Raw genomic sequence first — 15,692 nt, 5'->3', positions numbered from 1 at the left:
GTGTTGGTTGCCCCTAAGCATAACCTCCCCTGCTGGCCACTCGTGGACATGTGCAAAAATAATTCTCTCAAAAAGCTTACCCAGGATCGAGGTAAGACTAACTGGCCTATAGTTTCCCAGGTCCTCCTTCCTTCCTTTTTTGAAGATGGGAACCACGTTGGCTCTCTTCCAGTCCTCTGGCACCACACCAGAGCACCACGCATGCTCGTAAAGCCCTGCCAGGGGTTCCACAATGACCTCAGCTAATTCCGTCAGCACTCAGGGGTGGAGATCATCTGGACCAACTGATTTAAATACATCCAGTCCCTCCAGATGTTCCCTGACTAGATCCTCACTGACCCTTGGCCTGGGTGTGCCTCCCCTGGGGCCTGAGGGGGGCCCAGAGGGTGACTGTTCTGATCCCTGCTCAGGAAAATGGAGGCAAAGAAGTCGTTAAATAGGTTAGCTTTGTTGTCTGGTGTGACGACCAAATTTCCTAGCATGTCTTGCAGAGGCCCCATGTTACCTGGTACCTTCTTTTTGCCCCCTATGTATTTAAAAAAGGACTTCTTGTTGTCCTTGATCTGGGTAGGTCGTCCCAGTTCCATCTCCGCCTTGGCCTTCCTGACTGCCCCTCTGCATCTCCAAGCAACCGCAGTATAGTCCTTCCTGGTGATGGCCCCCCCTTCCATTGAGTGTATGCCTCCCTTTTAGCCAGGAGACATTCCCGGATGCTTTTGGTGAGCCATGGGGGCTTTTGCACCCTCCTGTTCCCTTTGATCTGTGTTGGGATTACCACCGTTTGGGCTTGGAGGATCGTCTCCTTAAGGAGCAACCGCTCTTCTTGGACACCTGGCTCTCCTCCCCTCCGGGTCTTCAGTGCTTCCCCGACTATTCTCCTCAGCTCATTGAAGTTTGCCCTCCTGAAATCTAGGGCTGCTGCCTTGCTGCGGGCCTTTGCCACCTTGTGCTGGATGGTGAATTCCAGCAGACGATGATTGCTGTCGTCCAGGTGGTCAAGCACCCACAGCCTCCTCACCAGGTTGTCACCTGTCCAACAAGGCATCTCCCCTGGTGGGGCTGTGCACCTCCTGGGTTAGATGGAGGTCCTGCATTTTGGCTAGGAACCTATGTGAGCAGTCAGACCTGGCTGACTGCTCTTCCCAGGAGATGCCTGGGAAGTTCAGGTCACCCATGATGACCATGTCCTTTGACCCAACTACCTCTGTGAGCTGACTTAAGAATTCCTGTCTAGCTCTTCCCTTTGGTTGGGTGGTCTGTAGTAGACCCCCACCGTTAAGTCTCTTTCCCCTCGACTGCCTTGTATTCTAACCCAGAGCACTTCAGTGTGGCCCTCCTCTGATTCTGTGCTACTTGATGAGGATGTGTATTCCTCCTTAATATAGAGCGCCACACCCCTGCCTTTCTTCCCTGTCCTGTCCTGTCCCTCCTGTACAGCCTATATCCCTTGATATTCACTGCCCAGTCATGCATTGGGTCCCACCACGTTTCAGTGAGCCCCACTATGTCTGGGTTAGTGTCAGCTAGCAGGAGGGTAAGTTTCTCCTGCTTGTTTCCCATACTACAAGCATTTGAGGCCTTGTGTGGATGTGTGCACTGGCCCCCTAATCACAGCATTGACCACTGTTGCTTACCTGTGTATATGTTCCACTCGTCGGTCTAGGCTGGGCTGTACTTGTGAGTGCTGCTTGGTTTAGCAGTCCAAGGCTTCCTCCTCCCTCTTCTTCCCCTTCCCCAAGCGAGCTTAGTTTAAAGCCCGCCGGAGGAGATCCACCAACCTAGGAGAGAACACATGCTTCTCTTTAGGGGAAAGGTGGAGCCCATCCCATCCGAGCCTGTCTCTCATCGTGATGTGCGGGTCATTGTCAAGGAAGCCAAAGTCCGCCTTAAGACACCATTCCCAAAGCCGCCAGTTGGTCTCTGCGATGCACGGCTCATGCTGTCTTCCACGTCTGCTCAGTGGTAGGACAGAACAGAATACCACCTGTACACCTATCTCCTTCAGCACACCCCCCAGAGCGTGGTAGTCCGCCATCAGGTGATCAGGGCTTCTCCTGGCCACATCATTAGTACCCACATGGATTAGGACCATGGGGTAGTAATTGGTGGGCTAGATCATGGCCTGGATCATCCCCATCACGTCCTGAATCTTTGTTCTGGGTAGGCAGTAGACCTCACATGTCAAGGGGTCCTGGCGACAGATGGGGTCTTCTGTACCTCTCAGGATGAAGTCGCCTATGATGATCACTTGACGCTTTCTCCTCCGGGACTGCTTAGCTCCATCAGCCTGTTCGGAGCATGGAGAGTGTGGAGTTGCCTCCTCTCCTTTCTTCTCCTCCAGTGTCGCCAGGTCCTCGTACCTGTTCTCCAGCCGGACTGGAGGAACTGGTACTGCTGTGTTGCGAGCAGCCCTGGTTCTGGAGGTGACCGTCTGCCACTCTGCAGTGGAGGGCATCTCTCAAGGTGCTTCTTCCTTGGGTGTGTGGCCCTGTAGGGAAAGGAAATAGCCATCATTTTCATTCTGTGCCTCCCTGATTCCCCTCGGCCTGCTAAGCTCCTCCTGGAGCTCCCTCACCTGTGCCTCCAGGGCCTTAAGGTGGGCACCTGCAGGACAGGTGTGGGGGTTCCCAATCCCTGCCCCCCTGGGCCTTGCCAGGCAACCCCCACAGGCCAGGGGGTGGGGGGACGCCAGCTCCCCCATGGGCTCTGTCTGGGTGGAGGCCTCAGATAAGCCCCAGGTAGGCTGCGCCGCCCAGGCAGGGGCCCTGGCAGCACTCTGCATCAATACCATCATAGGAGTTGTTGTCTGTTTATAGCTTAGTGCAGTGTCTTCACTCTGCCCAAGCAGGAGTCTCTCTCCCGGCCCTTCCTGCTCGCCCACTGGCGCAAACGCCGGTGTGCTCTGTTCATGTGGCATGGCACGGCTCCCTACTGGCTCAGCTAAGAGGGATCCCGGGGGGTGGGGGGCTTCCCCTCCAGATCCGGCTCAGCTGTGTCCGGTCCCTCTGCCCACTTACCTTAGGGGGATCAGCTGATGCTGCCCCCGCTGCTGGCTCCACTGCTGCTGTGTCCACCTCAGGTTGGATAAGGGGGCACACATGCGTGCGGGACACACGTGTGTCTGGATCCCTTCTGTCCTCACTGTTCCTGGCTTCCTTTGAGTAGTTTAGAGAGAAGGTCCTTTAATGAGTGGTTCTGTGTCTAAATCCTTTTCTTCAAATTCCCTTCCTAAGAAGGATGAATATAGGAAGAAAATGAATTCCTTCAAGCAAGGCGCCATATTCAGTGTTGCTGCAAAAGCTTTCAAGCCTTTCCTTGAGATTGTAGTCCAAACAGCCAAGGCTCTGGATCTTGTTATAGCCCCAAAGAAAAATCTCAGAACTAGAGGTGCCACCAATACATTGGTACTGATATAAAGGAAATTTGCTGTATTAGATATCGGCCCAATGAGGCTGATAATTTGGCTGATAAATGCTCGTGCTGCATGGAGCCTCAGTGCTGCATGGAGCCTCCCTCACCACGAGGGCAGATCAATGGCCCTCGCGGTGAGGGAGGGCGCAGGGGCAGGCGCTGCCCAGCCCAGGGCAGCACTGGGTGGGCTGCAGCCAGGGCTGCACAGGGCTCTTCTTGGTGGTGGCTGGGCTTGGAGTGGGTACCAGCGGTGCTGGGAGGATGCGGCATGCGCCCTAAATTGCGCTGCAGCTCAGCTCCCAGCACTGCCATTGCCAGCCTCCTGGTGCTGCCCTGGCTCTTCCTGGCATGTGGGTAGAGGTAGAGTGTTGAGCTGGATCAGCAGCTGGGGCTGCATGGGGCTCTTTTCCACAGAGGCTGGGCTCAGAGTGGGCACTGGCAGTGCTGAGAGGATGCTGTATCCACCCTAAACTGGGAGCTGACTTGCGGTGAAGTTTGGGGTGGATTCAGCATCCTCCCAGTGCTGCCAGCGCCCGCTCTGAGCCCAGCCCCTGCTGAGAAGAGTCCCGCGCAGCTTCAGCTGCAGCCTGCCCTGCGTGTGCCCTCCCGGGGTGCAAGCAGCAGGCCCCCCCTACTCTGCCTGGGCAGCACCTGCCCCTGCCCCCTCCCTCACCGCAGCGGGCATTGATCTACGCCCCCTCCCCTTCCTCCTCCCCTTCCACCACACCGGACCTACCAGCTAGAGGCAGCTGTATAAGAAATCGGATCGTTATCCGCCAATATGCCTCCTTAAATATTGGCATCAGCCCCAAAAATCTCTATCTGGTTACCCCTACTCAGAACATTTCTTACATCAGAACTGGATTTCCTAGACAAGGAAACTAAATCCCTCCACATTGGTGGAATGCAAAGGTGTTGTGATGATGAAACTGAGTGGCAACCTGGATCATGGTGTATGTATGGGGACCACTCAGACTTTTGATACATATGCCTGGGCGGGAATTTTTGGAGGAGTGGAGGCTGCTGAGATCTTCCATCCTTCCTTTTTGGCCACTGAGACGGAATCCAAAGACCAGACTGAACCCAGATGTTTGGTGCCTCCAGGGCTGTAGTTGTATAAGTGTCTGGGAACTGGACCATTGTGGTAGATGAGGATTCTACCACTGAACCACAGGGGACTCCTGGAACTCTGAGTAGAAGCATATAAATGGATTTCCTCTTCCTTGTTCCAAAAATCCAAGTAACAGCTGTTTTTCTCCTCTCCTTCCCATTCTCTCCTATGCCTTAGCTCCAATATGTCTTGTACACAATTTCAATGAAAAGAAGTTGCATTATGAGCCCTTTTAAGCCTGTTTCATAGACCAGGGGTTGTCAGCCAGGGGTATGTGTACCCCGGGGGTACTTTGAAAGGTCCCAGGGAGTATGCAAGGGTGGGCAGGGATGGAGAGCTGCCACCCTGCATCACGGTCTCACAGGAACAGAGGGTGGTGCGAGAGCAAGGCTGCCCTGACGCCGCTCGCCCCCTTCTGCGTCTGGCCACTTGCCACCCCACTCCAGGGTACACTTACTAAAAATGTGGCTGTTGGGGTACACATGTTTTAAAAAAGGTTGAAAACCCTTGTCATAGACTATTTGCTATTTGAAAGTCTTCATATTTTTGTAGATTTTGTGGCGTCATTTCCTTTCCTCGTGTCTTTCCTTTTTTGGTGCATAGACTTTGATGTTTCTTTTTTTCTTTAATGTCTGGCTGATGGGTGGTAGACATGATTGAAAAGGGCCATTTTTCATATTTCATTTTTTTTCCTCTAGCAGTCCTTCTCAAAAGAAGAAAAATATCCATCCATTTTAAAGATGTATGCTATGGAAATAGTTGCTTGCTTTCTAGAATAAAGGCTTCTGTTCCCCATATTTTTCTCTTTAATCCTTGAAACCACAGTGAAGGTATTTGTCTTCTCTCTGTTGTAAAACTAATCAAACCCATTATGAATAAAGTTTTTTTGCTTCTTGTCAAGTATTTCTTCCTTTAGAAGATTGATTTAATGCCTTCTATTTCAGATGTGTTTTCACATTTCTGTGAAAAAAACTCCAAAGTGTGTTTCCTTGGAGTATTACTGATATGAAATAACAGGAAGCTATGGAAAATTCTGTGATGGCAGCTAAAACTGCCATTAGCCAGTTGCCTGAGAAGTGGTCTGAATTTGAGTTTCTGAGACTGTAAATAGAGAGAGATTGGTACTGGAGCCTTATTGAACTCTGACATTGTAGAATCTAGACTTCAGGAAGGGAACTGGTTTTTCTGTTTCTTACTGAATTTAGAGAGAGTTAAGCAGTTGGGGGGCAGCTGAATACCAATTTGATCTTTCCTAATGGTGTGGATAATGGGAGCTGTGTACATTCTAAACTTCATGTGTAAGATTGTGAATGCCATCCTTTTAGTTTCAGTCCAGATCTGCATGATTTGAACAGGACTTTATCTAAACTGAGGCCTGTTCAACTCTCCTTCCCCATGATGTTGCTTGTTAATTTGTCTGTAATGTGTGATTTGAAATGTACCAGATTCCTACTAAACCTCCATCCTCTCTCTTCCTTAGACTCCTCTTGGGATAGTCTGAGACTAAAAGCAGCTGAGTACAGATTCTGGGTGGGATTCCTCCATGCAATTTTCTTCTGGAAACTTTTCTTCCTTACTAGGCACTCCAGTTCTATATTGGATGGCTCACTGAAAATCTCTGAATTTAGAGATCTCTAATTCTGTTTTATAGACCATGATAGGTTCTTCAGTATTGTATAAACATCCCAGCTTCCTTCACGTTGGGGAAAGTTGAGAGAGAGAAAATGAGGCAGTCCTGCTGTCCTTCCAGAGCACATCCCAGACAGGCAGTGAATTATCTGGCAGTATGCATGCAGAAAGCTGAGAGTGTCATCTGACCCACCAGGCAAATGTGCTTGAAAAGAGTGCTATGTGGAAATTCACTGGCAACAGATTCCACTTAATAGAAAACTTGGAAATGGCTCCGTGTAGGCTCTGAACCACTTATTTACTTTGGTGTTTCATGGCAGAAATATCTTTTTAATCTTGGTGCCTCGATTTTACCTGTGGCTAGAAATCTTGTTTACAGAATGCCACTCTTCTCACTTATTTGTCCTATCCTTATTAAAAAGTGCTGCTGTGTGGTAGAACTTAATTCTCAGACTTGCATGTGCATTTTACATCCCTTCAGCATATGGGATTCATAGAAATTAGGGTCAGAAGGAACCTCAGCAGATCGAGTCTGACCCCCTGCCCCTGAGTAGGTTTTCTATTCAGAACAACTCCAAAGTGTCACAACTGGAATAGAAGGAGGGCTAATTCTGGCAGAATCTTAAAGAAATAGGATCCTCTTAAAAAACCATACTTGTCTGTAAATATTTTGCCTGCTATTGCAGCAAATAGCATGGTAGCTGAGAGTTGGACATCTTTCCCTCCTGTCCCATGAAAGCTAGCCTGCATTAGCGTAGATCTCAGTGAATGAAGATTGAGCTACTATAAGTTAAGAGCTAGCACATGGCCACTTACCATGACAGAACTGAAACACAGCAGAGTCCTATCCTTCTTTCTTTACAGTGATTTGTACACCGGTACATCTGTGTATAATGGCACAGAATTCCACCAGCAGATCAACTGAGGAAAAACATCTCATTAATGTGGCACTCATTCTTTGCCAAAGTTTCATACATTGTGAGTTAGGTTCACTATTGCATTGTCCCTTAAGTAGTCATTTTCTTCTACTTTCCACTGGGAGAAAGTGCTGTTAAAACAGTGATGCATTTTACTTTACATTGTTGCAAATGACTCCCTAAGACTTGAGGGCAATAGTAAATTGGGTCCTGTGGTGGCACTGGAAGACACTGTGTAAGTGGATGTGCCCAGGGTGGTCTTGGAATTGGAAGAGAAGAAACTGACATGGAAAAATGACTTCCATTTTGGGCTCACTGGGTAGGCTGTATGTAACTGTCTAGTTGTAACTAATCTGCAACTAACATGGCTGCTGTCCATTTCCATCTTCTACAGATCAAAGGAATCTGGGCATGTCTATGAGGGTGGAGCGCTCCACACTGGATCAAGTGAAAAAACGCTTTGAAGTGAACAAGAAGAAGATGGAGGAGAAACAGAAGGATTATGACTTTGAGGAGAGGATGAAGGAGCTTAGAGAGGAGGTAAGGTGTTGGGCACATGCCGCCTGCTCTGCATAACCTGAAAGAAATGACAGATTCCTTAAAGAAAGCAGCCATTAGCCACCTCAAATAAATAAGGTGCCCTAGGGTAAAGGGATATTTTATAACAAATACTCTTAATACACCTGCATCGCTCTGGAGCTAACAAAATTACTCCTCTTATTCTAACTTTTTCTCAGAAATCCTTATCCTTCATCTGAATTGTTATAGCAGTTATTTTCAAACACAGTAATGGTTTTCAGGGTACCAGACAGTGAGAGGGACTAGAAAATGCAACCTTCAGTATATTTGATAGAATTTGAACAAGTAGATGAAAAGCTTATGCCTCTCCAAATGGGTTGGTCTCTAAGGTGCCACCTTGCCCTGCCTTCAGCATATTTGACTTTCATAAAATGCATCTGATCCCAGAATTCAAACTGATGATTAAAACTGGCGCTGTTTGTTTTCTTTTAATGGCTGCCTCAACACTGGTGTGGCCTGTGGTGCTGTTGTGGGATGGGAACTTTTCCCACATAGTTTATTGCAGCTGTGCTACCCCCATGTGTGCCTTAGGAAACTTCAACTGGAGCACAATGTGTGTGTATACAAGCTCTAGGGAAAAAAATCAAATACCCCATGACATTTTTTCCTCTCAGGCTTTGTAACAAGTGTTTCTCCCACGTGTGGTTGCAGTGCCCTGTGGTGGCTGCTCAGCTCTTGCGACTCTTCTTGGGCAATCTCCCCTTCACTTGCCTGCCTCGGTGTAACTAACTTTTAAGTAAAAGGAGGCTGTCCCAGGGCTTCCCAAGCCAGGTCTCACTCATGACCACAGGTGTCTATGGTCATTGGCTTAAGGGCCAATTATGTGGCCTCTGTCCTCTCTGATACCCACTCCCATACCTTGCAGATGATACTCTTTCCTGATGTCCTGTGCCCTAGGGCTGTGTGAAGTTTGCCGGCTGTTTCATTTTGATGCTGTTTCGACTCATTTCCAGCTCAAAACAGCTAAATTGAAGTGAAACGAAGGGCTTCGAAACGGTCTTGAAATGAAACGAGGGCAGTTGAAATGTTTCACGTTTCGAAGCTGAAGCTGGGCTTGTCTGCAGGGAAACAGAAAGTAAAGAGAGGGAGGGGGAAGAGTGGGGAAGGACTGCTCTGACATTGACTGTGTAGCTGGTCAGTGACTGTGATCCTTCCCTGAGGTCCCTTACAATCCCAGTGCTCTGGGGGAGGGATGAAAAAACAGCATAAAAGGCAGCATTGTTTGAACTTGCCTCCTTTCTGCTTTCAGCTCAGTTACTGAGCTATCTTCCAGAAGCTCAGGAGCATTGGACAACAAAGGCTACTCCTACCATTGATTTCCTGCTTGCTAGCCTAGCAAGTGGGATTCCGCAATGCCTTTTGCTTTCTTTCTAAACCCTTTTATTATTGTATTCATTGATTGAGTCTTTTCAATTTCATGTTTATATTGCATATTATAGTATAGAACTTTTATAGGAAGACACGTATACATTTATATATTTTTTATTTTATTTATTATATTGCATATTATACTATAGACTTTACATAAGAAGATACACATGTACATTTATATATTTTTATAAAGACAAGACACTATGAAACGCACCATAAAGCATGCTGAAAAGGCATCTGGCAAGCCTTCAGGGAGGGGCAGAAGAGTGGGTAGAGGGAGAGGTGTAAGTCTATGTCTCTTCCCCCCTCCCCTCCCCCCCAAAACTGAGAGACAGCCTCTTTGCTACAGCAAGCAGGCATGAGGCTTCCACTAGTACAGGCAGCAAGGAGAGGCTCCCAGCAGGATGGTGGTGCCCTCTCTGTATGAGTCATGCAGGGAGTACTTGAGGGAGGAGCTGTGCAAGGCAGGTTCACAGGTGGCCTTACACTTCATCTCAGGTATCTGGAGCAGCTGGGGTGGAGATCATGCCTATCTCTCCCTCACAGGGCACTGGTATGACCAGTCAGGCCTTCAGCAGGCTCTCCTTTAAGCTGATGTGATGGATGAGTCCCACAGAGCAGCAGAGATCATGGGGGCCATGAACCACTTGATGTAGGAGTAGCTTGTTGGGCAGGGCGAGCTCACCCGCGGGTTCATGGCCACTGATAGTGGATCCAATATGGTTAAGGTGGTCTGTTATTCCAGCTTTGTTGGCATGCACTGTGTGGCACACAAGTTCCACCTTGTAGTCATGGGCACTTTGGAGCGGGACAGGGCTGCTGGTGATGGTGCCAGCACCACCAGCAAGCTCATTTCCAAATGCAGGAAGGTGGCAGGCTACTTCCACCAAAGCACAAGCAGAGCTGAAAGCCAAAAAGGAGGTGAAAGGGAGGGGCTATCACCGAGGGGAGTATACCTCCATTGCTTGGGTCTGTAGGGGGGCTGATTGGAAAGCTAAGGCAGATACAGAACTAGGGCTAGCATCAAAGATCAAGGACAACAAAAAGTCCTTTTTTAAATACATAGGGAGTATGAAGAAGGCACCAGGTAACGTGGGGCCTCTGCAGGATACGCACCAGAGGAAAAGGCAGACCTTTTAAGCAATTTCTTTGCCTTCATTTTTTTGTGCAGGGACTGGGACTCCCCCACTGAGATTCGGGACAGACTCAGGAGAGACTCTGCCAGGCCTAGGGTCAGGGAAGTCTGAGTTAGGGAACTTCCAGAGGGGCTGGACATGTTCGAATCAGGAGGTCCAGAAGCTCTCCACCCTAGGGTTCTGAGGGAATTGGCAGAGATTATCGAGGGGCCCCTGGTACGGCTTTACGAGCACTCATGGTGCCCTGGCCAGGTGCCAGATGACTGGAAAAAGGCCAATGTGGTCCCCATTTTCAAAAAAGGGAGGAGGAAGGACCTGGGAAAGTATAGGCCCGTTAGTCTTACTTCGATCCTGAGGAAGATCTTTGAGAAAATTATCCAGGAGCACATCTGGGAAGGACCAGCAGGCGGGATGACGCTCAGGGGCAACCAGCATGGGTTCATTAGAGCAGGTCCTTTCAGACCAACCTGATTGCCTTCTACGACCAGGTCACAAAATCACTGGACGCAGGTGTTGCAGTGGATGTAGTCTTTCTGGACTTCAGGAAGGCCTTTGACACTGTCTCCTACTCCATTCTCATTAAAAAGCTAGGTGACTGTGGCATTGAAACTGGTGGACTCTATATAGACACTGGAATTCTGACCTGCTACAACCTGCTAGACATCGACTCCCCAGGTTCCTCTGCACTTTTTCCTGCACTGCTGCGTCACCCCTCCCCCCCCTCCAACCCCAGCCTGTCCCTCACCCACTAATGCCTCCATTTCAATTTTCACTGACTGGCTTTCTTGCCTGCATTGCATGCCAGCCTCTGGCTTCTTTACTATTCCTTTCATCCACTAACTGCAGGTGCTTCCTAAGCCTGACAAGGGGATTTTCAACCTGAAACCTTGCTAAGATATATTTCTATAACTATTCAGTTGGTCTGCTAAAAGGTACCAGATTAGATTGACCCAAAGAACCTTGTCTGCCAGTGCCATGTCCTTAGACCAACACCCCTAGCACCTGACTGGAAGGATGCAGGACCCTGGGCACATCTAAGCCCCAGGGCTGGGGCTGGCAGGGAGAGTTCTCTGGCAACTGCTGGAAAAGAAGCCCCCGCAGGAGCCGAAAGAAGGGCTCTGTCACAGTTTGGCTCCCTGAGATTCTGCTGGTGCTACTGTGCTGCTCACTAAGTTATTATTATCTGTTGTTATTTGAAATGGTGGACTGTACTGGGGCTGTAGGGGAGGAGACCTCGCTGGGGCACACTACCGTGTTATGTAGAGGCCCCATTGCCAGTGAGGGCACCACCCTCCCCATGAGTTCTGCTTGTCAGCAGCCTGAGGTGCAGTTTCCCAGAAACTCCTGCACCTATCTCCTTGAAACTTGGCAAGCATTGTGGCCTCAGCAGGGGCTACCGTGCATGCTGTTTTCATCCAAATCTGCCACAAAATGACACGGTTATGGCAGTTTCGTGCTTCCCTATTATATCTTATGGGTAAAACAGCAAAACAGTTTCAATGAAACAAAATAGAGCAGAACAGTGCTTTCAGAACTAAATGAAACTCAAAACACTGTCCTGTTGAAATGGCAAAACAGAAGTCAAAATGAAATGGCACTGTTTTGCACGGCTGTAATGTCTCCCTCCTGGGCTCTTATGGGCTATAGTCTCCTTGCCCCCCATGGTCTCTGGCTGTGGTCCCTGACCTTTGGTCTCCTTAGAATCTGGCTGCACCCCTAAGCTAGTTGGGATCTCTGAGCTGCTTGGCCCCAGCAGTCTTTGGCAGTGGTCCCCGATTTTCACTAGACCCTGACCCAACTCCTAGGTCAGTGAGACCTTTGGGCTCCCAGGCCCTACTGACAACTGCCCCTCCTGGGCTCCAGGCTCCTTGGCGCACTTGGTCTCTAGCTGTGATCCCTTACCTTCAGTCTCACTAGACCTTAGCCCAGCTCCTAGGGCAGTTGAGACTTTTAGGTTCCCTTGGTCCTGCTAATATTTGCCACTCCTGGGCTCCAGACCTCTGGGCCCCAGCCCCTCTTCCTCTGGGCCCTTTCCTTTGCTGGGCTTCGGGCACCCTAGCTCTCTGTTCTCTGCCACCCTGTCGAGGCTGTGCGCTCACTCACCCCTGTTCTCAGGTTTATATGTATTCCAAGGCCTGCCTGTCCAGGCTGTGGGTTCACCTGCCTCTATTCTCAGGCCTGTCTATTCCAAGGCCTCTGTGCAGCTTACCCAAGCCCCGCTGTTGTGCTAGGAGCCAGCCCTGTTTCCAGCAGCTTCACTCTCTGGCCTCTGGGGCTAGACTGTCTGACCAGCTTAGGCCCTGAGTTTATCTGTCTCAAGCCTGGCCCCTTCTGGTCAGATGACTCCCCAGTTGGGGTGGGGGGCTGCTCCCCAAGCAGCCTTTTTTCTCTTATAGTGACAGGTGTGCCAAGCACTGTATTTATATAGGCTTGTATTTAAACTGTAGAACCAAATCCCTGTAGTGAATATTTGCCTCAGATTCCATTTAAAAATAACTAGCAAAGCTCTACTGATAGCTGAAGAGCATTGTGTATAAGCTCTGGTCCCTTTTTAATCCTTTATTTCTATATCGGTAGCTGTTACAAATAAATACAATCACTAAATTGGTGCTGTTTGAGGCTCCCCTGTCACCTTGGGCACCTAGACTGAGTTTCATTTGATAGTAGGAATTATCCACAGGGGAACAGAGTCCCAAGATGTGGCTGACAGTTGCCCTTTCATGACTTTGGCTGAGTTGCTATAAAGCTGACCAACTATAGGTTTTGTTGCTGCTAGAATGCAAGTAATTTGTATTAATATATTTAGGGGAGAAAAAACAAACGCAGAGTCGCTAGTAGTGCGAGCCACTGCTTCAGATTTAAAAACTGTTGTAAATCTAATATATTACACACAAATAAGCAGCAGCCTTTGGTATAGCATACTTTTCGGTAGGGCTGTCTTGGAATAAACGACTGCACAGAGCTGTAAGGCATGGAAGTGGTGGGTAGTGATGGCAACAGCAGGAACTGTTGCTGAGTTGGGAGCTGGAGTCACACTTCTGAATCCCCCAGTACAAGTCTGGCGTCATTCCAAGGCCTGTGATCCTTGTAGAATGAAACACTTTGATTAGAGCAGTGAAAACACTTTGATGCCAAAACCCCCCAAAGCCACTCAGAACTCAGCTTATGTTCCACTGAGCAGCTGTCACTCTGCTGCACCAAAAGCCAACAGAGTGACATTGTCTGTAGCCATCATTCCTCACCACTGTTAGAACAGGGCATCAATAAAAGATAAATGTCTCTTCCTTTAAAAACAACTCTCCTCGTGCCCTTATGTTTGTTTGTTTTGTTTTTTGACATGGTTTTTAGCATTTGTATGTTGGCAGATGCTGATAATTGCATGACTCTACAGTCAGGTCACAGGTCACTATACAGGTAGCTTCTCTTGTTGGGGGTCTCCAACATGTGATCTTTTCTTCTGGTACACCACATTCCTTCCATGTCCACTGTTTTTACTCCCATCTGTTGTATGCTTTTGGGAAGCCTGTTCCCTTTTTCTAGTGAAGGGAATTAGATTAAATTGTAAGTGTCCCATCTTCCTGTCTCAAGGGTCCAATTGTATAAGGAATTAGAATCATTCTGTTTGTTTCCTTATACTGCAGGAGGAAAAAGCCAAAGCATACAAGAAGGAAAAACAGCGAGAAAAGAAGAGGAGGGCTGAGGAAGACTTGACATTTGAAGAGGATGATGAGATGGCAGCCGTGATGGGTTTCTCTGGCTTTGGCTCAACCAAGAAAAATCACTGATGAGCCTTGGACTTCCCTCTTTCTTGATACAGATTTGTTTATACCTAGGGGACTGTGGAAATTTCTTTAAAGACTTGACAGAACTTGTATGTAATTATCCCAGTAGAAGCTGGCTGGAGCAGCTGAGAAATGATTCTACACTGAACCTGCGCTACAGAACAAGTTGTGCGCCTTTCGTTAGTGCCCCACTGCCTGCAGAGCCTGACTGGCAAACTTGTAAATTTTAAATAAAGAGACCTTTAAATTAGTCTTTTCTCCAAAAAAAAACCCTGTCACACTGTAGTAAATTCTACAGAGTTGTCATGGTATTTGGCTTTGATTCTTTTAATCTATTGTATAGAGTCTGCAAGCTGAATGTTTCTTCTGGAAACCCTATGGCCTTTGGCCATCTCATTCTTTGTACTAGTTCTGGCTGCTTGTCACTTGGTGTTCTTTGGCCTTGTGCGTGCGGGAAATATTCTGCTGGATACTTTTTTGTGTTAATAAATTAATAAAACCCTGTACAGACAGTGTCATTCAGGAATCATTCTATCTGTAAAATGGGTATAATTTTTGTTTCCTTGAGCTGTAGGTGGTAATTCTAACTTTCTTTTTTTAACCATGCAACCAAAGGAGTTGCACTTGAATGAGTGTTTACTCTGGTATGTGTAAGCTGACATTTTGATTTCTTGTTTTAAGTGGAGCTTGAGGTTGTTTGGACTTTGAACATACTGAAACTTTCTTTTATATTTTATCTGTAATGAATTCTCCTACTTTCGTAGATTTTTCTTAAATTCATTAACATAACCACAGTTTCGTTAGCATGGGTAAGAAATACCTCTCTGGGATTTACCTAGGTAAATTTACCTAAGGATTTACCTAAGGGAAAAAACCCCCAAATATTGCATGTTATTTGCCAAAAACAAAAAAATGTTGAAAACTGAGTTTTGTAGGGTTTTTAAGTGAGAGCTGGGGTTCTGTTGAATTTAGTAGGTAAAAGCTCTTGTGGCATATGTAACTTTGGGGAAGGGGCATATTTGGAAGTCTGGTGTATGTATTTTATAGGGAATCCCAGGCTGGCATTTCTTGCCTAAGGTATAAGTGACCTGTAGTTTTTCAATGACCACTTATATTCACCCCTACATTAATCTAAGCTTGTTTAGGGGCTTTCTCTTTCCCATCTTGTGTCTGACTGGGGGAACTGCTTTCTGAGTCACTTCAGCTTTGCTGGTTCCCTAAATCCTTTTCATTGCTCCCTTTTATTTACTTTAGTCAAATCCTCTGTGACTCGTGCTTTACTGGTTAGGAGGATTTACATCTCCTGCAGCTGATTTTTTTTATAGTGCTGTCTCCTTTTATATTGATGGGATCGTTGTTCTTGCCCTTCTCTGTACCTTTATGAAATTTCAGACCTAAGGAAGGGCTGTAATGTATTTAGTCATCTTTTTTTTCTAATACATGTAGAATAAATCCTATAATGCTTTGCTGCTGTTTTAATTCCTTAATCTTAGACTGCTGACAGCTTCATTGCCTCGGACATTTCCACTTCAATTCAGATTATAATCCCCATTGAAGATGCTATTGAAATGATATACAGCCTGTAGCATTGCCAGTTGAGATACAACTGTCCTTGGTGATTTGCCCCTTTAAACTCAAAAAGCTTTTTAGTTTAGCTCAAACTCCCTAGTGCAGAAAATGGAAAAATTAATTTCATTCCAACCACATACCTTTCCCTGTTCAAACCAAAGCACAAGACTTGCATTTGAATGTCTGA

General features: G+C 47.5%; 1 protein-coding gene across 1 annotated transcript in view; it reads left to right on the top strand.

Moving 5' to 3' along the window:
• ZMAT2 (zinc finger matrin-type 2) overlaps window positions 1-14,450 on the top strand; it is a 30,445-nt gene extending 15,995 nt beyond the window's left edge. Inside the window, exons 5-6 of the mRNA XM_019534773.1 lie at window positions 7,463-7,608; window positions 13,796-14,450. Of these exons, the coding sequence (XP_019390318.1) occupies window positions 7,463-7,608; window positions 13,796-13,939 (290 nt within the window). The 3' untranslated portion in view covers window positions 13,940-14,450. The remainder of the gene's footprint in view (window positions 1-7,462; window positions 7,609-13,795) is intronic.
• The last annotated feature ends 1,242 nt before the right edge of the window (window positions 14,451-15,692 follow it).

Source organism: Crocodylus porosus, unplaced genomic scaffold (genome assembly GCF_001723895.1).
Source record: "Crocodylus porosus isolate Cpor-Errol unplaced genomic scaffold, CroPor_comp1, whole genome shotgun sequence".
NCBI classification, from domain to species: domain Eukaryota; kingdom Metazoa; phylum Chordata; order Crocodylia; family Crocodylidae; genus Crocodylus; species Crocodylus porosus.
The sequence above is the reverse complement of the archived record's forward strand: the minus strand, read 5'-3'. Positions and strand labels throughout refer to the sequence as shown.